Source organism: Pyxicephalus adspersus, chromosome 5 (genome assembly GCF_032062135.1).
Source record: "Pyxicephalus adspersus chromosome 5, UCB_Pads_2.0, whole genome shotgun sequence".
Lineage (NCBI taxonomy): Eukaryota > Metazoa > Chordata > Amphibia > Anura > Pyxicephalidae > Pyxicephalus > Pyxicephalus adspersus.
The window spans coordinates 40,512,483-40,540,430 of NC_092862.1; the positions used below are offsets into that span (position 1 = coordinate 40,512,483).

Sequence of the window (27,948 nt, forward strand, 5' to 3'; positions counted from 1 at the left end):
TCAGTTGCCAGTAGGCATTATTTTTGAAAGTCAATAGTAAGGCAATTAGTTATAGAAATATATAGGCCCTATGCCACTGTAAAAATTGTGTTTTTACAAGTTATAGTTATTAGATTGTTTTTCAGAAATACAATAAAAATCTTTTTATGAAAAGATCAAGTATTCATGTATTTCTCTGGTCGTTGGTACTGGCAGTTAAAGCAAGGTGATACTTTGAATACCTGCCTTCCTGGGTAGTGACATCAAGAACTGTGCTCTCAACAGATAAGATAGCACTACACAGACTGACAAACACACGTACGCTAACCGGCCTCACCGAACAGGCTACAAGAAGACCTGAATTCTGCTGCTGCCCTGTGTAGGGACAGAATAGCCACATGAAAACTCTGTGCACAGACATCATGTTTAACTACCAATATATCACCTCAGATCAACTTGCCGGCTTTGACAAATACAAGGTAACTCGCAGTGTTACACAGCATGAAGGTTTGCTTTTGCCATGCATGTAGTCAAGTCTGTTTGGTAAGCAGGTTTACATTATTCTATTTTTATGTGTTACAGTAGATGCAATCTAAAACCTACTATATTGGTCTTCTTTCTCTCTTTCTTAACTTTTCTGCTAATAAACTTTTTCTGCTAAAAGAGCACAAATGCATTATTCACTTTAGGAATAGCGGCAGAAACAAAGCTTCAAAAATATGAACATAGCTTGTTCACAATAATTTGCATGCATTAGTTTATTTGCTGTGGAAGAAATTCCTGTGTAGCTCATTGATTTTTCCCACTAGATTTATTTGTGATTTATATTTGTTTTGAAAGATTAATTGCTTTCAGAGATAAGATGGAGCCTCTCATAAAAAGTACCATTAAGACTAGATTAAAGTAATTACCACTACTGGGTACCTATTGGCATCCGCCAGGCACCCAGGAGCGGTTACAGGCAGTAACTGATAAACTTTTTCAGGCATTTGCGAATGCTTTTATGGGCGATTGCAAAGCTTGGCGTTTTATTATACATAGACCTCAATGAAACCTACTTTTTAACACTTTGCAACCATTTTTTAAATGGTTTCAAGAATTTTGGACTGGAACTGGAAAAGAAAATTGCACAATGCTTGAAGCTGCTTAAAATTGCTTGCAACAGTGGTCAAAAGCAGTTTATTTCAAGTTTTTGGAGGTGGTCGGAGCAGAAAACTGCCTTTGCACACTGCTTGTGATGTTTGAAAAAAATGCACGGCATTGGTACTGCAAGCATCTATATGTATAGAGGGTGAGAAATTAACCCATTCATTCCAATATAAACCAAGAGGTGGTGCTTAAAAAAAAAACCAGTGTGAACTTAGATTTAAGGTTATCATGTTATGATAAACACCATACCACCTGCACTAAACTTTTATTGATTGCTAATCAATAATCAGTGAGGGATCTCATTGGTAAAAGAAACATGTCACAAACCTGGGTAATTCAAACTCTGAATATTACTGTTTTCTTCACTTGATAGGTATATTATGCTTTATGAATGTATCATGAAATATAATTTTTGGAATGCAAGCAGTACAAATACCCCATTTGGCTTGACATCATCTTCCTGCAGGCTGTACAGAAGAACTCAGGGAGGGGGATGGATAAGCAGCAAAATGAGCCAATAAGTTGTAAGGATCATGATAGGAAGAGAGGGCAAAGTGACAGATGAGCTTATCTGCGCGCTTCTTTACCTCAACTACCAAAAATAGAAATGTTTCACCAGGTGAACAAGTTTTATCTGTCTGTTTCATCTGTGTATTTAGCTGTTTCAGCTTTATTGTCCAGATTATCTAAGTGAGGATTCCTTGTTATAGAATTTATTTCTGAACAATGTTTTATATCTTTTATACCTTTATCACATTAGCATATAATAATTATTTGCACTGTGTAAAGTCTAGGTGAGTCTTTCTCAGCCAGGAGTTAGAAGAGTCCTAGGATTTCTCCAGAGAATGCTAGCGGGTGAGCAATGAGCCACTTGTACCTCTCAGATATTTAACCACTGACAGCAATAAGCAATGTCCTATTTTTCATGACCATCAATGTATGAAGTCATTTTTTCCACTGAACACCAATGTAAGGAGAATTCCTCCTGCTAACTATGATGTAAGGATCGTTTTGGCAACCCACTGAAGAGGGCCCTTCACCCAACGAACAGAAGCGTAAGGTTTCCCACTAACCATCTATACAAGGGAGCCTTTGCTAGGGAGCACGTTATTGACAATCAACAAAACAACACCTGGATTTTTTGTTTGTGTTTTTTTTCTCTTTCCCACTTTAAGTAAATGTCATATAGAATGGTTGTTAAATACAAAAGTATGTCACATTCCTATTCTTTTATTTACAGTGAGCTGTAGACAAGGCAATTATTAGAAGGGGTCCCCTGAGACGTAAAAGGTATTACTGAGGGTTCCTCTATATTGAGAAGGTTGAGAAAGGCTGGCGTAGGTGAAAAAGTGCTTATGATTAATTCACCAAATTTAGATCTTGTTTCTTTCGTTGGCCTACTTCACAAGCTTAGCAGTTGGATTCTATTGCATGATGAAAGTGAACTGAAAGAAAAGATGTAAGTGAACATGATAATATGATGGCTAGTTTTGTAGTATAGGGAGCTACCAAACATTTTCTGGACATTTGTGCTTGTTTCATCAGATCAAAAATAAAATAAAAGTGCTAATTTAATACTCAATTATAGGGTTAAACATTTAAGAGTATGTCCTATACTGTTTATTTCAGTTTTCTGCTTCCAGCATTTTATGCAGAGACATAATATTATTGTTATAAATATTGGTATAAATATTTGTCTAATTGTTGGTGTCGGGTTTATGTATACAATTTAGGGCTTTCCTAAAAACTAGATTTTTGAGGGTGTAAATGGGGAATATAACATTTATCCACTGCCATGTACGGATAGACAGGACCACCAGGGGCGCTGTGGTGTGAGGCCTGAGAAGGGCCAAGGCTCAGAGTCTAAGCAGTGACCAGGTTTTCTCAGGAGCCTTGGATGGTGAGGATGTTGCGCCGCTGGTTACTGCCAGGTTGCAGTCCTTGGGCACACCAAGGTGGGCAAGCACAGTACAAAATCACAAGGCAGGCGGATAGTTGAGGAAAGCCGGGGTCAAGACAGGCAGCAAACAAGACAAGCCAGGGATCAATTGCCAGGAATCCAGGAGACAGACACTAGTGACACAGGGGCCACTGGAAGCAACAGGAGGCACAGGAGACTCAGGGATATCCACAGACTGACAGGAAAACTGGAACAGCACAGGGAAGTTGGCTGGGAACCAACAGACTAGACAACGAGGGGTTAAGGCAGGAGCTGGACAGAAGAAACACTGAATTTAGCCACAGGTAAACAGGAACTAGCTCAAAGAACTAGGGGCTCGAGACACATTGAACGAACACTGTGCAGTCTGTGAGCTAACTAAATAGCCAGGGCTGAACAAGAGGCTATTTTCTGATTAGCCAGTGGCATGGACGGAGTTGATAGAGATTGGAAACAGAGGCACGCCCAGCGACAGAACTGCCCACATGCGCAGGAGAGAGATGCCTGTGCTTTAGTGAGGAACAGTAAAGTGTGACATTACCCCCCCCCCCCCCCCTTTTACAGGGCCTCCCCACCCGCCGCGGTCTGGGTTTAAGGGGAACACGAAGATGAAACTTCTTGGCAAGAAGAGGTGCAGACACATCTGTAGCTAGAACTCACAATCTCCTCAGGACCAAAACCTTTCCAATCAACAATTAGGTACATTAGCTTTTTACGAAAAAACTTGGAATCCAGAATTTGATGGACTTCATATTCATGAGAAGAATCGGGTGCAGGAGTAGCTAGGGGAGAGGGACGAGAAAAGCGGTTCAGGACCAACGGCTTAAGCAGAGACACATGGGCAGCTTGAGATGTGAGGGAAGACGCAACTGGTAACAAACTGGATTAACCTTGGCAGAAATGGCATAAGGTCCGATAAACCGTGGAGCAAACTTCAGGGAATGCACCTTGCAACAAATGTTCTTTGTAGAGAGCCAAACTTTATCTCCAGGTTGTAAAAAAGTTTCCTTACGACGACGTCGATCAGCAAACTTCTTGTGCCTGAGAGCTGTGTGTTCCAGATGATCACAAGTAGAAGACCAGATGCGGTTAAAGTCTCTCTGCAGGGCACTGAGTGCAGGTATTTTGGCAGGGCAGGGTATAGGAGATGGAATGCGAGGATGTTTGCCATAGACAATGTAGAAAGGTGATTTCTTGGTGCTGGTGCTGACATGGTTGTTGTGGGCGAACACCGCCCATGATAGCAGTGGTACCCAGTCATCATGGTGGACAGAGACAAGAGCTCAGAGATATTGCTCAAGGGCCTGATTAACTCTTTCTGTCTGGCCATTAGTCTGCGGGTGAAGTCCGCAGAGATGTCCATGGATCTGCAAATGCCTTTCCAAAAATGAGAGGTAAATTTTACCCCACGATCAGATACAATATGTGTGGGCATACCGTGAAGCCTAAAAATTTCACAAATGAAGGCTGGCACCAACGCAGCTGAAGATGGTAAAGCTGTAAGGGGTACAAAATGGGCCATTTTGGAAAAGCAATCAACAACCACCCAAATGACCATACAGCTATCAGAGGGTAGAAGATCTGTAATAAAATCCATGGACAGATGACACCAGGGCTCCTTAGGAATGGGCAGAGGAAGAAACGGTCCTGCTGGGGCACAAGTAGACGACTTGGTTTGAGCACATACAGCACAGGCCTTGACATAGTCTGTCACATCCTTACGAAGGTTGGGCCACCAGTAGAATTACTCCATACATGTAAAGTAAATGTAAACAACCGAATAACATTTAATTTGCTAAATATGTTTTTATTTATTAAAATACCTCTTTTAAATGTGTGTATGTGTTGCTGAATTTTGTGTGGTTGATATCCTGCAGGCTTTTTACAGCCACTTCCAGTCTTCATGAATGTACTCTAGCAGTGGCTACACGTCTTTATTGATCATAGTGGGTTTACTGAGTGACATTTGTGGGCCATGCCTACATAACATGTGTTGAAATAACCACATGTAGTCCCCATTGGAAGCCTGTGTGAAACGCAGACTTGAGGCAGGCCCTTAGGTACTGCTTCCTCTTAAACAAGGAACAGCATAGTGATCCAATTGAGCAAAAAAGCTCAATAATCATGAAATGTTTTAGGAGGAAATAAAAGCAATTTTTTTTCGATACTGTTTACACACCTTCATTGTTTTTAGATATTCATAAGATATCAAATCTTCACTTAGTTTAGTTCAGGTCCACTTTAATGCTGCTAACACCTAACTGCACAATAAAAATATAAATCTAACAATATCGCTTACATAGTAAAAAAACTTAAAAATATTATGATAGAAACACATATACAACAAGGATAGTGTTAGGTTCAAAGATAAAGAAGTGACAAACTTTACCAAAGTTACTTTATTACAATACTAGGTCAAACACATACACACAAATACACTTTTTGCAGACTATTTCACAGAAGAAAAAAAAATTATGGGATGAAACAACACTCAAAGAAAAAGATTTCAAAGATACATTTTAGTTTAAACTTATAGCTGTAGCACAATCTACAAGAGCTAGGCAGCTACTCCCTGTGCTGTATGCTGCTATTAGTTCCCAATGGTGGTTTGAAAAGCATAGATGACCAAAATTTACATACCTTACTCTCAGCACAGAAAACATGAATTTTGAAGACACATTGAGGGCCCACCAAAAATGGGGCTTTCAATGGAACATTCAACACAACTCACAAAAACATGTGCATCCGTGTCCAGAAGTCCCCTGCATTTTACCCTATATCACTAGAAATGTTCCTTGTTATATCAGTAACGTGGTACCTTGGTATAAGTCCTTAATCCCTTCCAGATCCTTGGACATATACCAAACAGGATTTATACCAAACAAATTTTTCCCATAAGAATTAAAAGGGAACTGATTAATCCGTTCCCATGAAGAAAAAATCCTATAGTTATTGGCAGATTATACATTGATGGAGCTGTATAAAATAATTTAAACACGGCTTAATACTAAAATATATAAATACAAAAGCAATTAGATGAAATAAATGAAAATTTAACCTTCCTTACTGAGAAGAGTCGAGTACCTACCAGGATGGTGCTGAGAAGGGAGGAGATGTTATGTAATTCACAGAGAGTTATAGGGCGAGTTGTTCACTGAATGAGTAGCGCGCAGTGTTAGGACTCATTTTGACCCACACAAGTTCCAGCACAAAGGTCGTATACCAAGCAAGATTTTACGTGTCCAAACAGGACTTATATCAAGTTGGATTCCAAAGTAGACTACATTTGTTATACCTCCCAACTGTTGGCGATAGTGAATGGGGACATCTTTAGCAGTACTGAATCACTTACTGGTTCATCTATTAATTCTTTATTAGGCTTCCTCAGGTAGATGCTACATGAAGCATCTCTCCGCAGGCAGCACTTCAGTGGTGTGAGGAAGCATTAACCGTATGGCAAACTCACTGCCGGTGTAATTTACTTTATATTAGCTTTTCCAAATAAAAAACTATAATTAAGCGGCTGGATGAAAAATTTAGGGCAAAACAATTCTTTTTATTAATTAAATACATTTTTATGGACATGTATGTATATCCTCCCAAAAAGGACAACTGAGGAAGAAATAGAGACAGAGGGGCTTCTAAAAGAGACACCATCCCTCTTAACTAAGGACAGTTGGGAGATATGGAAAGACAAGCTATCTAACCTTTTAATTCAGGCATATATAAGATTTAAAAATACTTATGGTTATCTTCTTCAGTTTGTGTCTGGATCTGCAGGACACAGAGAAACATATAAATATTGTATATATGTTATATTCAATTGTATGCTTTTAAATATCTGTGCAATTTGTAGTGCACTTAATTATATATAAAAGAGTAAAGTTAAAAAACCAGATGTGGTCTTTATGTAAATGACTATACATGGTCAATCACATATGTTTACCCTGTCTACCTATTTCTTATCTCATAATACTATATCCTGCTTGAATCAATAGACAGAGCTCTTTGGGAATGCAGTGGGTGGACACTTTTCATGTAGGTAATGACAAGGACACTTGTTCTGCTGGTATCATTTATTACCTTTTATCGCAGCAAGACTCACTGCACCTCCTGGTACTTCTGTCAGTTAATAGTAAACCTCACAGTCCCAGCATCACAAGGCAAACATTCAATATTATTGTTGCAGATAACACTATTGTTTCATATCTGTGGTATGGAGAGCAGATGGTACCACTGTAACAATCACAGGTTTAAAAGGTTTCTAAACCCAAATTCACAACTGAATTTTATTACAGCTTTTTTCAAAGATTGTTTTCCCCTTAATTCTACTTAATTCCACTTTGTGTCCTATAATGACAATGTCTTCTGTACTGTATATATGGAGGAGCACCATCATCATAGGGTACTGTACTGATTTAAGATACAAAAGCTCCCCATTTCCTTTACATGTTGGGTGGTGTTCTGTAGATCTTGGCTTGATAAAGGTGCCATGTAAATTTTAGAGGGTTTTTTATGCCTTAATATGTCTGAAAGTATTTTTATTACTATTTTTTTTCTTTTAGTTTTGGATGGTGTAGGAAAGGGTTAACATGTCTTTTAGGCTTTTTTTTGCCTTTTAGTGTCTGATTGAGAAGAGGCCCCTTTATTTTCTGTCTCATAGTCACAACAGGGAATTAAGAGATATCTGTAAAAAGGGAGGGAAATTCTCTCTTTGACAGTTTTCACTTTACTATGTCTCATAGTTGTAAGATATATCCCTCTATTTCTGTTCTGGTGGCAGTTCAAAACTTCCATAACCAGGACTTTTAGTTCCGGTGGCAATGCTTACTACAACAAACAGAGTAGGTAAATATTCACATCAGGGACACATACGGAAATAAAAACCAAAAAGTGTGGTTTGTAGATTAGTTTTGTGGATTCTCTACTTTACTTTAAAAAGTTTTGGCCTTTGATACAATTAAGATTCCATGGTAGGATAACTGGGCATCAGTGAATACTGTGCTATATTTGTAACCTCCACATAACTATATCATCATGACAGACATGAAACACAGGAAATAAACATATTTTATTTATGAAAGCTGACATGTAAATTTGGTAATAAATATATATAAAAAAAAACATAAATTGCAATTATTAATGACGTGTAATTGTTAATGAAAAACCTATGTGCCCAAAGTGATGCAATAAGCACTTTCTGAACAATACCATTCTCTGGCCGGGAATTCCCTCCAGAATTGCAGGAAATGAACATTACAGAATTGAAACTAAAATCAGTGAAATAGCCTCTGAAACGGATAGAACAAATTGTGCAAAACTTCAGTCAGAACATCTGCCACAACCAATAAGGCAACATGCAGCATGCAATAGACATTACAGACAAGCACGGACATTTTGATACACTGCATTCACTAACAATGTCAAAACTCCAAGATGGTGCAAAGATGGCACCTATATGAGCAGTTGTTGGGGTGTGTTAGTATAGTTTGTGTAGACTGTCTTGCAGTCATTGAACAATAATATATGTACATATTTTTTCTTTTTCAGTATAGTGCAGCAGACACAAACCCCTTATCTGTATATGTACTGCAACATGTATGGAATAAACTTGTACAGGTGAGATTTATTTTTTTAATAAGTAAAAAACTTTTTCTTAACTATAACTTTGTACACTAACCTACATCTAGGTCCAACACTCTCAAAGAAAAAGATCTTTCTACTAACTCGATTTCTCATGTGTATCTGTGTCTAGTACAAAGATCCAGTTTTCAATGATAGCCAGTGAGATTTCTTTAAATCTACACATCCCAGGGACTATATTGTGTAAGGTAGGATGCTGTAATGACACAAACACAAACCTTACATTAAATCTCAAACATTCTGCAGTCTTTCTATAAGCCCATTTATCATGGTAACAGTACTGAGGTACAGGGAGGCTTAAATTATGCTTTTCTTGTGTCAGGCCATTGTTTCTTTAATGCATCTCAGTTGGCCTGAATATATACAATTGAGCAGAAACTAGTTCCTTCTTCATAGCCTGAACAATGAGCTAAATCAGAATCACAGTGCCCCAGCATACCTTAAATGACCAGTAAAGAGACATAGATTTATATTAATAATATTCATAATATATCTGAGTCATCAGGTATCTCGTAACCAATCCTTTGATAACATTAAATATAGGTGTAAGTAATGAAAATAGAGTTGAGTAAAGCTAAGTACACATTTCAGATGATACTCACAATTGTTCACCAAAAATCTGACATGTGTATAGTGGCCCCCCAGGCATCATTTATCAATCAGACATGGTAGAATGATAAACAACCAAGCAGGAATGACCAATGTGCACTCCTATGGACCGCTTGCATTTTCTCCTCCCTACCCTCTCCATTGAACAGATCGTTGGTGTGTGCACAGTTTTGAGGCTTATTTATTAACCCCTATTGCCATTGACACTATTCTTTGGACTCTTTGGAAAAACCTTCTGAGCCACCTCTTGCAAAACACATTGCTAGTTTAGGATGATATCAAATATTCAGAGAAAGTAATGTCCCCGCATACACCACTTTAGTTCACAACCCCTCCTTCTTACTGGGTTATGAAGATTCCAACTGTTGTCTATAGTGGATTTTCAGGGTTTTTGCAGAATTTAGGACTTGATTACCAAAAATACTTTTGCTTCACTCCAAGTATCTCACAATACCCCATCTTCTGGAATCTTCTGGTACCTTCAGATTCAACACTATATACAGTCTGTTTTGAGCTTTAACAATTCCCCATGGTCTTCACACCATTTGAAAGTGTTTGCAGCAGAGACCCACTGAGTAAGGGCATACTATCTCTAATTGACCATGGAAGCAAATATGGGACACAGCCTGTGGATATTTGAATGTAACCTTTCTCAAAGCCAGTTATAAAGTCTGTTTGCATGGTATATGTTACCACTCAGAAAAGCAAAGTAAAACCTGAAGTACCTAATCCCTGTTTCCATGGCTGTGGATCTGTGGACTTAATGTGTGACATTTAGTTGGAATATTTTTGAATCAAATGCTTTTGGATAGCTGTTTACCACCTAATTTACACCTTTCTGTAGAGAAGTATTTGGAAGGATCCATATGAGGCACTCTTGATTCTAGGACCACTTGGTTAAACCAAATATCAAGCAAAGTTATTCACTTTTCTGTTCACAACCACAAAACAGACCCTCGCAAATGCTTGGCGGTTAGGCACCCCTACTGTGTCCCAGTTAAAATGGAAAATTATGTGGTACTTTTAGATAGGTCCTCTTTTTTTTAACAAAGATGCCTCTGAGTTTTCTCATAGTGTCTCACAACATGGGATCATGGGATGGGATCTGGCATATTGTTTGTCGGAACAAAACCTGAAGATGTATTTGACTGTGATTACCCTTAGCTCACAATATTCCTATATATATTATATTTTACTATAAGTGTATATATATGTTTGTCTTTAACACAATTTTAAGTGGAGAGGGCTGAGAATTGTAAATTTGTGATGGATTATCATTCTTCTTGTTTTACACTTCTCTGTTTATAATCTGTTTTGTATTTCCTCATTATTTAAAATAATAAAAATAGTTAAACTAAACAATAGAACAAAAATATGGAGAGCAAGCAAGCCAAAATATGAGCCTAAGTCTAAAAAATATAAACAAATTTGATATCACTTTACGTATGTGTAACATTTTTTTCCTAAAGGTATGTTTTCCTACTAAATATTTGCTGCCACATTTCTATTTTCTAGATAGTGCCCCTTTGGATTGCTCCAAATATGTTAACTTTCTCTGGATTTTTGCTGGTATTATACAATTATTTTTTATTATCTTGGTATGATTGGGATTATACAGCATCAGGTAATATTATACTTTTTTATTATACATCATATTTGCATCTATTCTGCTCTCCATTATACTGTTTTTTATTCTTTTTGAGCTGTATTTTCCTTTAAGTACAAATGGATATTTATTATTCAGAACAAAAGCAGTTGAAGTCAAATTATTATATATGGAAAATTTAACCATACACTTTAAAAAAATAGTCTCAAAGAATACCTTCCAGTAAAAACAGTCCTTTATTCTGAAAGATTTAATTTTCTCTTTACTCAAACACTTTCTAGTGTTACCCCGCTCTGAGTTTGTTTCTCAGATGTTCCAAAATTAAGAATGAAGGCAAATAAAGACTATTTGTTTTTTTTTATGTTTATTCAATCAAACTTGTAACATATGACTTTTTGCCTGCAACTAACAGATCTTGGTTTGTGAAAAATATATTTATAAATAATTAAAATTAGGGGTTAAGGAAAATAAAAACCATGGGTGAAATCAACATGCCTTCCAGGTTACCTCCTGGGAAAGCAAAGCACTCAAAATCTGGCTAGAGGAGTGGGCTAGAGCAGCAGTCACCAACCTTTCGGACCTCACGGACCACTAAATTCATAATTTTAAATCCTGTGGACCATTATTTATGATTTTTTTTCAAAAGATAAATACATTTGTAAAATAGTGATCTTCCTAATGGTGCCTGACAAGGACTATGGAGGCTCCGATTCATTGATCAGCTCACAGATAAGTGAAGTATTACTATTGTTACTATTATCATTAGTTGCATGACCAGGGTAGCTCGGACCTTCTAGCCCATCCTTTATAAACACCATTGTCATAACTACCGCCTACTTCCAAACCTGCCCCTGCTTACCAGCCACTCCCCCCCCCATTAAATACCCCAACACAAAATCTTGGATTTTAAATTGGCTGGCAAGCAGCCGTTTATTTAAAACACCATTAAATAAAATCCAGCCCTTTTAACATCTCCCATTCCTAATCTCCTCCTACCCCACGTTGTATACTAGCCCAGCCCCCTCTAGCAACACTACCTTTTTCTTAACCCCTTAAAAGCTCTTGGCTAGGCCTCGCACCTGGTCATGTGACCCTGCGCCTAATTGTTACGGCTACGGGCCTCTCTTTATCTTTGGTATTACTAAAGAGATGCAAAATGTGGACCACCAAAATTTTCTCGCAGACCACCAGTGGTCTATGGACCACTGTGGTTGGCAACCACTAGACTAGAGTACATTGCTGCAGAATATTATGTGCCTGGATTTCCCAATTGGCAGCATTGCGGTGCAGTGATAATCCAAAATCCAGTGCAGAGATTATTACCTTTATTTTTAGGGTTTGTTTTGAAGCCAATAATCCTAGTGTATAAAAGTTAGGACCCACACATACACAAAGCACAATGTATGGCAATAGTACCTAACATATAGTGTGCACAATGTGAGTCTGGAACATGTTTAAAAGAGCAGACAAAGTGATTTCCATGGTGGGGGAAGTATGATGAAGTTTAATGACATACAGCACAGCATAGACAGTGAAGAAGTATAGGGGTATATAATATATAATAAAACAGCATACTGGGAGTATTATCAGTCTTTACTAAAGACTAATAGACAAACTCAATGTAGAGTTTCCTGGCTGAGATTTAAACCTGGAAACCTAGTCCTACAGGACAAGGGTGCTAGCTATTGAGCCAGCATGCCACCCGTGGTGGTGCAGAACAGGCCACTAATGATGAACATGATTTTGTGCAACAACAACTGTACAACAAGTAGAGTTAAGTAACAGTTTTTCTAAAGCAAAGATACTTTGAAGATGTACTTTTTGAAAATGTTTCTGAATCTTCTTTTACCTAAATCTTATACCTGATTTTGAACATCATACCTCCAATTTTAAAGGATAATAGACCTACTTTTTAACATTTTTAGGGAAATAACTAAGTATATTGAGTTCAGTTTTCATTCATCAATTGGTATTGTTACCCACTAGAAACAAGCCAGTGTTGGAGGCTTCTAGCAGTGCTCCCCCTCACTCCTTTGTAAATATGCATGTTAGGGCAGACTGTCTGTGCATGATTACAGCAAGATCCTAAAATTATGTTTGGGGTCAGTTTTTTCTGCTGGTCATGCACCAGTACTCGCCGGACACCAGTCCCCCAATCTAACATCGCACTTCGCCTTTAGCAAGCCCCTGCTCAGCCTAAGGAGACTAGTTGCACCTCCCAGCACACAGTTGCCCCAGGAATTCTGTGTGCAAGGCATGGCATCAGGGGAAGGGCTGGCAGAGGACCATAATGCACTACAAAGTTCATACAGGGGCAAATCCAGAATACTAAACCATAAGTCATACACAGGTGATCACAGGTGATCAGTCCACCAGACCAGGTATGCAATAGTAAATACAAAGCCAGGGTCACATTCAAAAGGTCAATCCAGGCAGCATACAATCCAAGTCAGCAACAGTAAATCAAACAGAATTATACACCAGAAGCAGGTCTTCCTATATTAATGCTACAACGGGCACTGGTGACTGGGAGCAGGGAGACTATAAAGTCCTAGCAGCCAATAGCAGCGCAGGATTGAGCCAGGGACTAATCTGCTCCTAAAATCCCCTTCACCTGTGTACAGCCTCAGAGTGTATGCTGGGGATGCCAAGAAGGTACATTTTAGGCTGCTAAGCGGAAGCTGGAGATGCTGCTATTTCCTTTTTCTCCTTGCTGCTGCTACAAGTAACATCGCTGGACAGAATAAACAACATGCAGTGGAGCACAGCCAAACACCAGCCCGATAAATGTCTCAGGAGGCAGGAAGACTGTCTAATCATAGGTATTAAGGAGAGAGCATGTGCGGAGGAAAAAGAGCCCAGCCATGATACTTTTAGCAAAAAGGCTGGGAGGTGATCTCAGAGGGGCAGGGATACAACTTAAAGGGGCTGCTAGTTTGGAGGAGGGACATTGATAACAATATTAAAAGTACAAATATCAGGTAAGTCTGTACTCAGACGGCCTGATTTAATAAATTTCTTCATGACTGGAGAAGATAGACTATGTGGGCAGCACTGTGTCTCAGTGGTCAGCACTCGGGCCTTTGCAGCGCTGGGTCCTAGGTTCAAATTTTAGCCAGGACACTATCTGCATGGAGTTTGTAGGTTCTCCCCATGCTTGCGTGGGTTTCCTCCAGGTACTCTGGTTTCCTCCCATATTCCAAAAACAGTTATGTTAATTGGCTCCCCCCCAAAATTGACCTTAGACTGTAATAAAGACTTATGACTATGGTAGGGACATTAGATTGTGAGCTTCTTTGGGGGACAGCTAGTGATATGACTATGGACTTTGTACAGTGCTGCATATTATATTGGCGCTAAATAAATAATGTGTATTTATAATAAAAATGGGGAAACCTAGGTGATCCACCAAACCTGGGATAGATTTCTTAAAAATCACATGCTATTAGTTGGCAAACGTTTTCAATCCTGGACTACATCCAGGACCGTGTTTGGTCACATACACACATAATGAGCTTGATATGCCCAATTTTACTTTTAATACCAGTCTAGTCATGGTTGCTGAAAATATAACAAAATTTTGGTTTGTTGCTGTCTGGAACCATGAAAGGTATTTTTTGGTATGACAATGATGTGGTAAATGTCAGCCCATGAGGCAGATTTTTGGTTTGTGGTGAGCTCTGTAAACACTTTAACTGGATGTGCAACAATTTTCAAGTTGCTTCTCCGTGTTTCTGTGTGTTTTTGGAACTGTATGTGACATTCTGATCTTGTATAGAACACTGTGCTTAGAAACCTATTAGATGAGATATTTTATAACCTAATCATTTAAATCTGGTAAAGAAAAAAGACAACATTCAGTTGCATGCACTGTGCATCTGCTTGCAAGCCTTTTCTGGTGCTGAAAACAAGAAACTCATAGCATGTAAATGTAAAATTTAAAATGCATATAATACTGATGCAAAAGACACATGTATACAGTATTATATGCAAAACCTAATTTTTCTTTTTGTATTAATTTTTTTTTTACAATTTTCAATAAAATCTAATAAATTACACAAATATTACAAATAATTGCAGAAGTATAAAGGAAATCATAATGCTTTCTATATATTTTCCCTAGCATTTATGGTAGCTAGCTTTATAATATTATTATTGCATATTACTTTTCACAGGGTCTTTGGGCTGTCAATATTTTCATGAAATTTACACAATAAATGGTGAATTAATAAAAAAATCACTTATACCCATCTCTACCTACCTGTTAAGATACCCCATACGACATTTACACTAGACACGGAGTCTAGAAGTAAATAGCTTTGGTGTGCTTTTTATTAAAAAAAAAACATAATACACTGTGAATCATGAGCCATAAGCGAATCCTGTTTTAAACGTAAATCACATGTTTTATATGAATAGTAAAAATACAGTAAACTACACAATTCATGCTGACATAAAAGTTAGCTAATGAGGAACGCAAATCAAAGGTCAATGATGACTTGACAAAGAAAAAGAAAGTGGGGATCATGAATGTTCTGATTGGTAGTCCTTGTAAAAGTAAAGAGTTAACTCTAAAAGTAAAGTTAATTAAAAGGAAAAAAATGTGATTGGCTTGAAAGGCTTTTAAACAAACGGATTTCTGTTATATAACAAATTTGTTTAATAAATTTATTCTTTAAGCTTTATTATTCACGTTTTTATTTATAGGATCTGGCAATCAACATATTCCAAACTGGATTTGGATCTCTGCAGCTTTAGGCAACTTTTTGGCTTATGCCTTAGGTATGGTACAGATGATATGTAAAAAAAAAAACATTTTTTTGCATATGGCTTGTTTTAATTTTGTTTTTTACTGATCTGGTAAAGTTAAACTTGTTCTTTGTGAATACACACAGATAGAAACAAATAATAGTGGGCCTTTTTTATCCTCATTATAATTAAGGGTATACATATACCAGGTTTTTAAAGGGAACCCCACCCTAACATTTTTTTTTTTTTTGCTTATCAGACTCATGGTAGTGTTGCAATGGCCTATTTATTTTTTTAAATTCTGGATAAACACTACAAAACATTTACATGCTGTAGTGCATCATTTGTTAGGATGTTAAACACACAGGCCATCACCAGGAAAATGTGTTTCAGCTGATACTACAGACTGACACATAACCAGGGCACCTAGGTGTTTGTGTCTAAAAAAAAGTTTTCATGTAGAAATATATAGAAATGTATGGAAAGGAAGACATACATTTACCATATGTAAAGCAAAGGAATGGCACCTAATTATAAAATCTAGTGATTATATAATTAACAAACTATGAACTGGTATGGACATCACTAAAAACAATAGAATGTAGACAGTTGTAAAGAGCATCAGAACTTTGCAGCCTCCGCCTAAAGTCTATCAAAGGACAAAGACTAGGCCCCAGTATTGCATGTGGTCTCCTTGCAGCTGATCTTCCATTACTGACTTACTATTCTTCCTTGTTTTGCATTTTGACTTTTTGTCAAGGCAGCCATCTTGGTAGAGGAAGAGAATTTCCATACTATAAAAAAATAGATAATCCAGCACTGCAGATTACCTTTTTATCTAAGGTAAAAATGGTATTTAGGTCTGCTTTAATTTGTTTTAATTTAACTGAGAATCTGCTTTTTGATTTTGAACTTTACAGCAATTGCCTCCAATTGGAAAACTGAAAAGAGTAGTTACAGTTAATTATAACTATGGTCACATACAAAGAAAAAAATGCTTACACGCTTTGCTTATACAAGAGCCTTGTGTTTTATTAACAATCTATCATTGTCTAGATGATTGAACACTATTTCTGCACAAACTCCCAGAGAATGAGGGTTTCCTTATCTAGATTTATGTGTCACATTTAAGGGTCAGAATCTGCTGTAGGCTTGCTCTTCCAGGTAGGAGATACACATACTAGAACTACGACCACAATATCATAGAGGTTATTCAGGGATGTCTGCAGTAATCCAATGCTCCTTGCCAATATAGCATTCAATTCCTATTAAGCCTTTCCCGGAGACAATACACCAAGGTCACCACAACAATGTGGAATCCATCATTATATTGAGAATGTAACAATTAAATAGTGCAAGTTCTAACAATAATTTCCCTAATAATAAAAAAAATGATTGCTCAGTGTAACAGCAAACACATTCAGCAACTACTGAGCACCGTCCTATGCATTTTGTCATACAGACATCATCAGGGGCTGGATCTTTCCTTAACTCACACCAACTTGTGTTGGAACAGCAATGTTAAAAATGTATATAATAAAATATTATAAAATTCACTGATTAGTATTAAAAAAAATAGTTTATAGCGTCAAGCACATGAAGTACTGCCAATCCCCAAAAGCCAGTCCGATTGCCAAAAGCTCTTCAATGGCTGAAAAAAGTTTCTTGTAATAAAAGGCCCAAGGATACCTAGGCCCAATACGAAGCCTGAAAATTTTTGCTTTGAGCTGTAAAGCATCAGCATCCACACAGAGGGGTTTAGAGATGTCTGGCCTTGATAACAAAACAATGTAATATACCATAGTCAGACTTAACTGGAGGAAGGCTCATCCAAGTGGGAGGTATACAGTATTGTTGCTTAAGGAAGGTGGCGGCAAGGGCAGAGTCCAACGAGCCAGTATTTACTGGAGCATCCTGCAAGGAGGGGTGAACTTTGCTGTGGTCAGCTCCCAGGTTGACTGGGCAGCACATAGGAACACAGAAAGTCTCAGGAGCACAAATGGAAGCGAGGTCACAAAGGGTTACTGGAGGTACAGAATTTACAAAAGGCAATAAGGTCACGGGAAGAAAAGGGTCACAGTAGGCAAAGGTATAGTGGAAGCACAAGGTAAAAAAAATACAGGGCCACTGGTGGCACAAAGTTGCAGGAGGCACAGGGTCATGGATGCACAGTTCTCAGCAGCACTTGGTACCTTTGACTGACATGTTGTTACGTCTATATTGTGCTCACTAATCAGGAGAGCTGTCTTCAGATTAGTCACAGCACTGAATTCACAGATATGACCCAAAAGTGCCAATCGCTGTATATCATAGAGAAAGTTCAGGCCTGGAATGTGGGAAAAGCCTGGGTGCTAGAACATGAGAGCATCGGTACGTATGACATCATGTACCTTCAAAAGAGATTTGGGTGATTTTTTTCTTTCAATTTGGATCTAAAAGTATCACAAGTCACAATCTCAAACAATTTAATCATTTTATTCCTCTTATCCAGATCTTTTAAAATGTCACTTATTGTTTGCAGATTCAATGGATGGGAAACATGCCAGAAGGACTCAATCCAGCAGCCCATTGGGGGAGTTATTTGACCATGGGCTTGACAGCTGGACAGCGTCTATTTTTCCACTATCTTTGTTCTCAATATTTGGATGTAATTCAGGAGAAGCAGGATTAACACCAATGAAGATGTATTTAGTCACTAGTGTTGTACTCTTCACTTTCATGCTATCACACTGGGAAAAATACAACACAGGGATGCTCTTTCTTCCATGGACCTATGATATCAGCCAATTGGTGAGTTGTAACTTTGTCTTGTACCATGATAATCAACTTCAAAAGGAAGTTGACAAAACCACAATACAATTAGCCAAAATAATAGGATTGATTGATAATCAGGAAATGTGCTTCTTCTGCAGCGCTTTATTTAAAGGATAGTGCAATGTAAACATGTGAATTATTGTGATGTTTATTATTACTTACTTTTCCTCGTAGTCAATGACATTTGTGTACATCCTGACTGCTGCAGTTGGAGTAGATGCATTCCATAAACCAGTGATCCCCCATTTATACATGACTGACCTCCTAATTACATTCCTTGTAGGTATGTGTTCTTTTGACTAAAATGCATTAGAGTATTTTTTGTTTTTTCAAGGATCATGAAATTTTACTATTATGTTTAACTCAGGATCATGTACTGTTTAAATCTTTGATAATGTAAATATCTTGGATTCTTTCAAGGAATAATAATTATTTAGGTGCAGGTTACACACAATTTCAGCATAGGGTGGATAGTTATGGAAGGGCTTTATGGCATTTTTCAATAAATATTCCAAATTACACTGGGGAATGCATTTATGTTGAGTTAGATCTTACATTTGTTCTTTACTAATTTTTGGGTGGTGAATCCAGAAATGAAAATCCAGTTTTTTGCTATCACATCCAGTTTTTATGATACAGGGTACCCTTCATTTTTGTCAAAAAACATACAAAGTTTACATACAATGAAAAAATGAAATATTGAAATAATATGAATATTAATAATATTGAAATAATGAAATATTAACTTGAATGTACTGTTTATTTAAATTTCTTTTGTTCATACAAAGGATTTATTGTTACTCCATGACATTTGTTTTACAGTAAAACATTTGAAAATTAATCAGTAAGTGGTTAAGGTAAAAATTTACGCGTATAGCTTTTCCTGAAGTGTTTAGTGTTAGGACAATCCTGCCAGACGCTCCAACAATAGTCAGCCATCATATGTACATCCCATCTACTCTACCCTTCAAATCTCAGTGGAATCGTTCACCTTGCTCCACACAGACTGCACCAAGGTTTTCCAGGAAGATAGAAAGATGGCTATGCAGAAAATGCACCTTGATGCTCATATTCCAACCAAGAATTTCGTAGCTCTCCAAGAGTTTCTGGACAATTTCTTTGTAATTATTTGCTTGTGTGTTTCCAAAAAAGTCCTTGACAAAAGCTTTGAATGATAACCAAGCATTGTTTTCGACTTCTGACATTGTCCTGATGAAATGTTCATCTCTGATGAGCTGCCGAATCTGTGGACCATCAAACACACCCGCTTTTATTTTTTCAAATGACAAGCTAGGAAATGCCAAAATGAGGTACTTGAAACAGTCTCCTTCAGTTGGCAAAGCTTTAACAAACTGCTTCATCAGACCCAGTTTCATGTGCAGAGGCGGGAAAATAATATTATTTCTATCAAAAAGTGGCTCATGTAGAATGTTTGGATCACCTGGTTTTAGGGCACAGATAACAGGGATGGATAATTGGTATATCCCCGTTGCTGACCAAGAAGGAACCATATCATTTTAAGGTCAACAAAGATGAACCATTTGTGTTGGTGATATTGCAACAACTCAATTACTCTCTGATGTCTGCATATTCGTTACAAAGAGAAACAGAATGGCAGATCGAAACCCAAATATATTGCCATTGTGAAGGAGGACATAAAACACAAAGGACACAAAGCTCCGCTTTGAGCTATCGATGAATAGTCACCATTCAGTTGAGTTGTAGATTGGAATTCCCAATTCCTCCAATAAACCAGGTATGTTATGGCAATACACAAAGCCACTGTCAGTTCTAAAGTACTGCAGAAATGCAATTTCTCTGGTTCAAAAGTACAATACCTTCGTTCCTTTTCCAAGCAAGTTTTTCTCACTCAGTCTTGATGCTAGGAGTTCTGAAGGCTTCTTCGATAGTCCCAAATCACGTGCCAAATCCCTCAACTCATGCTGATCAAATCCCTTACAGAGTCCTATTCAATTTCAAACTGTTCATCATTGTTGTCACCTAGTTCACCACCATAACCATGTTCTTCATGAGAGGGTTGTGTAACGAAAACCGGCACTGGGATTTCATCTGAATGAGCCACTGGGCGTATAGCCGATGGTAGACTAGGATACTCTATGTTACATTTATTTTTCTTATATCCTGAAGTTTTCACTATACAAAAGTAACAGTCACTGAAATGATCTCCTGGCTCTCGCCAAACCTTAGGTATACCAAAAAGCATCTTATCACGTGTTCCCTTTGTCCACATCCGTAAACCCTTGACACACCGTTTGTGTGTCAAGGGTTTACTCTACAAATGTGCTGATGTTCCCCCTTTGACTGGGAATGGTGAAACGGCCACAGATATAACAAAATGAATCAGGGTTGTTTAGGCACTTACGGCAAGAAACAGCAGAGCCAGACATGAAAGAAAGGAAATACGTGCGTAAGTAAAAAAGTACATTTTGCTTATTCACTACGTAAAGCAGTGCACAACCTCTAACAACACATGTAAATTAATAGCCTATACAAATCCATGCTACAGTAATCGCAATAATATAAGCGGTAGAGAAAAAACCTGACGTGATAGAAGAAAACTAACTGCACTTTCAGAATCAGCATACCTATTTTTGTGTAAATTATCTTAAAAATTGAAGTCAACAAAAAATGTGTTTTTATAAAGCGCCAACATATTACGCAATGCTTTAAAAAATCCATTGTCATATCACTAACTGTCCACCGAGCGGACACACAAAGTCCCTACCATAGTCATATGTAATTACACATCACATTATAATGTGGATATTACATTGTGGCCCAAAAAAAAAATGGTATTCTGGAAAAAATGTAGGCTTTGTAAAATAACTATTGAATGTATATGCAACTTTTTTTTTCCGGTATTACTTTAAAAGTGTCAGAAGTGGAGCTGGTGACTTGCTTTATTTGATACAGACCATGTGTGATCTGCCCTAGCTTAAAGAGGAAGTAAGCTGAAAAATGCCCCAAAAAAAAAATAAAAAATACACTTACTTTCATTTCCACAGCGCAGTCAATCGGTCCTGTGTAAATGGTGAGTTTGTTGACTGTTTGGAGTTCAGTTTTCAATTAACCTCTCAGGACAGAACTATTTGGTAAAGCGTTCTTATCTCCTTCTGAAAATGTAACTTTCCTGGCTGTGTTGGTACTCTGAATTCATTACCTGCCAAATCATTAATCTGCAACAAATATACAGATAAGTAGGTAGATATATATTAAATCACACTTACCTTTAATTCCACAGATCCTTAAATCGTGCTGGACCTTTCCTCAATCGGGTTCTGAGCCGCCCTGGAATTCCTCTTTGTCCCAGCGCAAAGGTAGCGCTGAGAGCCACCATATTCAGTCATCTCTTCCTTCTTCTGGCTATGTCACCCAATCTCGCACTGAGCAAGCACGAGATCATGTGACGTAGGGAAGAAAGGGAAAAAAAGAGTGCTAATCTCTTTGTACGTAAAATCTGCATCCCCTTCCCCTCAGTGAAGGAAAATGCCCCTGATCTCAGTCATGCGCAGCCATGAGCGTCCTAGGATGCGTGACGTTGGTATCCCGGGAGGCTCTGCGCACCCATTGTGTCTTGATCACGGCACCGATCAAGACAGAAAGAGGAAGTGCCTCAGGGTTATCTACCCTTTTACGTGAAGTAAAATCTTTTAGTTTAGGTCTGTTTTAAGAGTTGCTTGCTGATGCCAAGTGTGTCACTTTGTAACATAAATTTATTTTTTTATGCAGGATGCAGTTTACTTATTAGCTTTCCTCAGACTCTCTACAATATAATAAAGTAAGTAATATTCTAAACATTTATAATTCAATATACAATATAATCTTTTAGCAAGGCATATTCAAAGGTGTAGTTGCATAAGGCTTAGTCTACACAGACGTTTTCCCAGCGTTTCACCAGAGGCTTTAAAAGCCCATGTTTGAAATTTCTATGCATTCCAATGAGCTAATCTACACCAGGACGTTTCCTTGAGCCACGTTTATGAGTGTTATCTATAATGTTGCTTAGATGTTTTCCAGCGTTTTAAAGGCAAGCTTTAAAACACTAATAACGTGCATATAATCGCGGCGTTTATAAAAGTTTTTTAGCATTTTAAAGATAAGCTTAAGCTTGTAAAAGTGCATAAAAACGCATTAGGCTGGCTCTACATGACCAGTTTTAAAAATGCATATAAATGTACCTACCACGTTTATATGCGTTTTTATGCACTTTTACAAGCTTAAGCTTAACTTTAAAATGCTAAAAAACTTTTATAAACGCCGCGATTTTACATAAGCGGTTATAAAAGTTTTTACTTTTAACCCTTTTAGGGAATGAGTACAGGGGTACATAAAGCCCTACTCATTCCCTGAATGGGTTAAAATGTGTAAAAAAGTGGACGAGGCTTTAATGTTAAATTATTTTATTAAATGTGTGTGAGTTTGTGTAACTAAACATTTTTTTTCAGGTTATCTAAATGACAGGATGATTTCCATGGCTGCAATCATGACATGAGCACAGCTATGGAACTCCTCCTGGCAGTGAGGGATTGCAGGGCACTAGGGGTTAAATGAGGACAAGGCTCTCCATTTACCTCTGGTGCTCTGTGATTGGCTGAGGTTTTACGTTTCTCAGCCATTCAGCACTAGACTTGAATGGGGAGCCTTGTGCCTTGTGTGATCTCTAGTGCTCTGTGATTGGCTGAGAAATAGGAAACCCTGATGACAGCTCACGCATCACCAGGATTTCCCTTTCCTTAGCCAATCAGGGAGCAGAGCAATCAGCGGAGCTCTGCTATGCTGACAGCTCTGCTCCCCTGATTACTCCCGCAGCCCTAGAGGAGTGTGACATGTTCTGTATCTTTAACACATATTACAGCTCCTCTAGGGCTTGGGGAGCAATCAGTAGAGCAGAGCTGTCAGCATAGCAGAGCTCCGCTGATTGCTCCGATCCCTTATTGGCTGAGCTGAGTTTTTATGCGTTTTCCCACGTTTATACTGCGCTTCAATTTTTTAAATGTTGCAAGCAACTTTTAAGATTAAGCTCATAAACGGAATGCATGGGGATTTCAAACATGGGCTTTAAAAGCCTCAGGTTAAACGCTGGGGAAACAGTCAGTGTAGACTAAGCCTTACAGAGCAGAAAACATGAGAACACGGGTCTGCAGAGTTTAAACAAAATAGGAAATAAAAATGAAAATGCCTTGCTTTCTTGAAATTCTTAACTCACCGCCATTTCAGAGGGGAGAAAGTCTAAAAATATGCAATCCAAATTACTTTTCAGTACAAATAAAAGCTTTATGAACTCCAAATGCAATTCTTTATTTCATAGATCAACATTCTACAGTGTTATTTTTATAAACATTTATATCAATTAATATCTGGTTTTAGATAAAGACTGTTCAGGTCAAACAGATGTAGGGTAAACTCTGCCTACCTTCATAACTTATAATGATTAACAGAACCTTTCATTATTTTCCCTTTTTTCATTTAGGGGGTACCAACAGAAAACACTGCTAAAGAACTCCTTGTATGAGGGGCTATTGCCATTATTCTCTCCTTCTCTATTATTTGTATTGCTTACAGTCTGGGCTTTATTTTCTCCCTGTCACATTCTAAACAGACAGCCAAGGCTATTTTTATGGATGGTTGGTGTGCTTTTCTCCAATGTAACGGTATGTATCAAGAAGGGACTATTGTCTAATAGAAAAACAGGATATTGTTTACCTCTTCCTTTAATAGGCTTGTTTCTTGTATTTATCTTGCTCTTTGTAAAGCAATAACACAGGTGTCTTTATCTGACAGTGCAGGGTTATCATATCCCAGATGAGTAACACCAGATCAGAAGTTTTCCACTGGTTACTCTTGCCCCTGGCCCTTGTGGTTGGCCTGGCTGTCTCAGGGTATCTCCGGACAATGGAAGAACCCATCTTTTTTGCACTCACAGCTGGTGCTACAATAGCACACGTCCATTATGGAGTTTGTGTGGTGAGTTATTTTTTGTCTTGAGATGTTTACATTTTTTAAGGTTTTTGTTTTGTGCTTTTTTACTATTACATCATTCTAGTGTTTACCCAGGTTTACCTTTAGTTAAAAGCAAAAGCGACAAGTACCTAACCAGCCTTAGTGGCAGTTATCAATATAGTAACTGGCCCACTGCTCGACAGTCCTCTGGATATAGATACAACAGCACATTTGCTGCCGAATCCAGTCCTTAGCATCCATGTGGTATAAAAGCCCTCTTTTAACAAGCAAAAAAACAAAAAAAAAATACTGATTTTACCATTAGTCTTAAAATGTATGACAAACAAACTTTCTAGTTTTGGATACAGAGAAAAAAGGGTGAAACCCATAATAGTTGTCAAGAGACCCCCAGAGCTCTATTAGGAAGATTTCCTCTTACTTCTAGTCCTGCCAACAAAGTTTTAGCAGACAAGTAAGGGGAACTAGGTAAATGTAACACAGACAGACAAAGTGGTATTTTTAAATAGAGCAGGAGAATTCTAGAGTCTGTCAGATTTTTATTGTTGAATGTAGTCCTGATTTTCTCTCACTTTCTCTCACTCTTTCAAAACAAGAAAATCTCTACAAATGAGGACTGAATAGCATTAAAAACTCTGCTTAAAAAAACAAATAATAAAAAGCCTTTGTAGGAAGATGGTGTGACAACACAGCAATAGTATGGCCCGCATTTACTTCCTATATACAAAAGTCACACTTTATTCAGTATAAAGGATACAGCACAGCCAAATATATAATGTGCATCAATATACTGTTCATGTAAAGTCTTTATGTGCATTTGTTGGTTATATTTAATATTTATCATTTTTGTTGTAGGGAATGCAGCTTAGCAAACACTTCCATATCTATGTATTCTCCCTCAAGAAGCGGTATGCTGACTAAGTGAATGACATGTTACTCCACATACAGGTTTTTTTATTGTACTAGATATGAAAGACTATATTCAAGTCAATGTAAATACTATTAGTTTGATATTTTTAAGACCTCTAGTTTGTGTTGAACAATTGCTATATTGTGTACGAGCTTCAGTTGGAAATATGACAACTTTCTAATATAGTTACCATCAGTTCTTACCACTTGTCTATAGTTTCTATAGCCATTATGAAGTGTATATTCTTTAAAATATTACCATGGGTCTACCTACATGACACAGACATCCGTACTTTACCAGAAATAGGGAGTCTGCTATTACCAACTTATTTTTTAAGGCACTAACTCCAAGGGTGACTTTCCTATCTTGGATTTAATATTTAGTGGGAAATATTTAGTTTTTTTTTTTTAGGACCAACAAATTCAAAAGCTTAATTTTGAGTCTAAAGATATTATTGTAAAAAAAATCAAAAACAAAACATACTCCTATATACATTTAAAGTGGAACTAAAAGCAAAAGTTAAAAAAATGTGACAGGCAGGCTGTTTATTGCAAAGGGACATCGCTTGTCCCTTATATCTACCTGATTACAATTCTTTTGAATACGCTCACTTTCCCCGTTCACCCGTTTCCTGACGGTGCTGCCATTTTCTTCTTGTTCTCTTCTGGGATAACTAATCTTCAACAATCTTATTTTGGTAAAGCCAGGATGACTTCACTCTTAAACATTAAAGCGGGAGTTTATTCAGTAGGATTCCCGGCATCATACAGGCACATTGCCTGTTCTATGGTATTAAGATGGCCTCAGATGTGGTGGCTGCATTTCTTTATTGTTTAGGCTTTTTTCAATATTTTCACCTGGTATCCCTTCCAAAACACACTTCCTGTCCTAGGGTAACAATGCTTACTCCTCAATATACTAAGGAAGCCATGGCTGTCATTTAGGCTGCCAAACATTACTAACTTCATCCCCATTACATTGGAGACAGGGTAACAAAATTTGCTTGGAAGGAAAATAAGATAATTTATTTCAGGGTAACATTGCATAACTGTCTGTTAAAATAGACAGATATTTTCTGTACTTGCAGCAAATGTTCTTGGTTGAACACTAATGAAGCCAACACATCTATGGACTGGACAAATAAAATATATACTGTTTTGGTTTTTAATTTGCCTATTATCAATCACTTTAAGTCTTACGTTACCCCATCAATCGGATATATCCTTTATTTCTAAATTTCCATCGGTGCAAACTTTGCCACCACAATGTGCTATTGGACATTGAATTGTGCACACATACATTAAAATACACACAAAGCCAATTAAAACATAATAATAAACATATTGGTTAAAATGGTCCAAACTGCATAAGAACATGTATGAAAATATCTATTATATAGAAGAGAGGGCTTTTTGTTAAATCTCTACTCCTATGCAGCTACCCTTCAAAAAGATTTTCTACCTTCAAAGAAAGTGTAAAAACCCTTTTTGATCCTTAAGAATGGGTTATATTTGAGGCACTTCAACAGCTTTCTTTCGAAACGAAGAAACCAATGCATATAGAATTTTCTGTCGATTTTCAGAATAAAATGATTTAGAGGCATAAGAACTCTTCCCCGACCATCATAATGAATGGCAGTAGGGCCACTTTCTTTATAAATCTGGAAAAAAACAAACTGGTCCAGAGATGTTTAATCTCCTATTTTAATATCCATGCACAAAGGTGCTTTTGTAGGACTTAAAGCCCTGATTTAGGTTTTGGTGAAATATTTATTGTTTTAATCTATCTTTTAGGGAAATCATCTGACCAAAGATTTCATCATTTATACATGTTCCTTGAAGAAGCTCTTTGAAGTCTGAAAGACTAAGAATCATAAGGAATGAATCATAAAGGAGTCTGTCACTGGCAGATTCTTCTAGACTTGGCAATCATTGCTTTTCACACCGTTCATTGCAAGGGACCAAAGCAAGGTTTACATAGAAATGTGCTTTGCCGGTTTAGTTCTGGTTTACATAATATTTCTAATAGGATTGTGTGCAGTAGGATATAGTGAGCTATCCAATCAGCCTTCCTTAGTTTAATCATTTTATATATCTCAAAGCTGATGTGGGATTGGTTACATGGAATTACTGTACATTTGCTGAACTTTTTGTTTTTCCACTGTATTATTATAGAAGTCTTGTAGTCTTATAAGACATTTGGTTTAGGAATGGGAAATGTATTTCATTTTTTGAATTGGTTAAATAAAGGAATTGTTTGTTCCGTAAATATACTACAAATATATGACATATTATTAATATTAAATATATGGCAATTGGATGCTTGAGTCATTTTGGAGCAGTACATACATTTTTTGGCTTTAAAAAATTTGCGTTTTTTTCCATTTTGTCTACAAAAACCCCAAAAAAATCAAAACGGTGAGTCATTGACATTTCACCTTAATGTATCTCCGAAATGCTCCACACTTAAAACACATCAACTGCCAATGAGTGCATGTAGTGTGTAAGACTTTGGATATCTAGGACTTGCAGTTTTCAGTGCCAAAGTCAAACATTTTTGGAAAAAAAAATG

At 37.4% G+C, this 27,948-nt stretch overlaps 1 protein-coding gene across 5 annotated transcripts; it reads left to right on the forward strand.

Annotated features, from left to right (window-relative positions):
* Positions 1-300: 300 nt before the first annotated feature.
* LOC140330803 (ethanolaminephosphotransferase 1-like) lies at positions 301-27,744 on the forward strand. Of its 5 annotated transcripts, none has more exons than XM_072411244.1 (11): positions 301-458; positions 8,618-8,686; positions 10,835-10,943; positions 15,633-15,707; positions 18,196-18,464; positions 18,663-18,771; positions 22,239-22,287; positions 23,980-24,160; positions 24,291-24,473; positions 25,323-25,415; positions 27,171-27,744. In XM_072411244.1, the coding sequence occupies exons 1-10, from the start codon at positions 378-380 to the stop codon at positions 25,386-25,388; spliced, it is 1,191 nt and encodes a 396-aa protein (XP_072267345.1). In that variant the 5' UTR covers positions 301-377; the 3' UTR covers positions 25,389-25,415; positions 27,171-27,744. The 5 variants fall into 5 exon arrangements, with proteins under 5 accessions (XP_072267345.1, XP_072267346.1, XP_072267344.1 ...); XM_072411245.1 differs by having other exon boundaries at positions 25,323-25,375; XM_072411246.1 differs by adding an exon at positions 1,918-1,983 and having other exon boundaries at positions 337-458; positions 25,323-27,744.
* The last annotated feature ends 204 nt before the right edge of the window (positions 27,745-27,948 follow it).

What these genes read in the sequence shown, in the direction of transcription:
- LOC140330803 (XM_072411243.1), top strand. Translation starts at nt 378, where the DNA reads ATGAAAACTCTGTGCACAGACATCATGTTTAACTACCAATATATCACC. An exon ending in CCTATGATATCAGCCAATTG is followed by an intron (nt 18,465 to 18,662) that starts GTGAGTTGTAAC and finishes TTTTCCTCGTAG; the next exon opens with TCAATGACATTTGTGTACAT. An exon ending in TCCATTATGGAGTTTGTGTG is followed by an intron (nt 24,474 to 25,322) that starts GTGAGTTATTTT and finishes TTTTTGTTGTAG; the next exon opens with GGAATGCAGCTTAGCAAACA.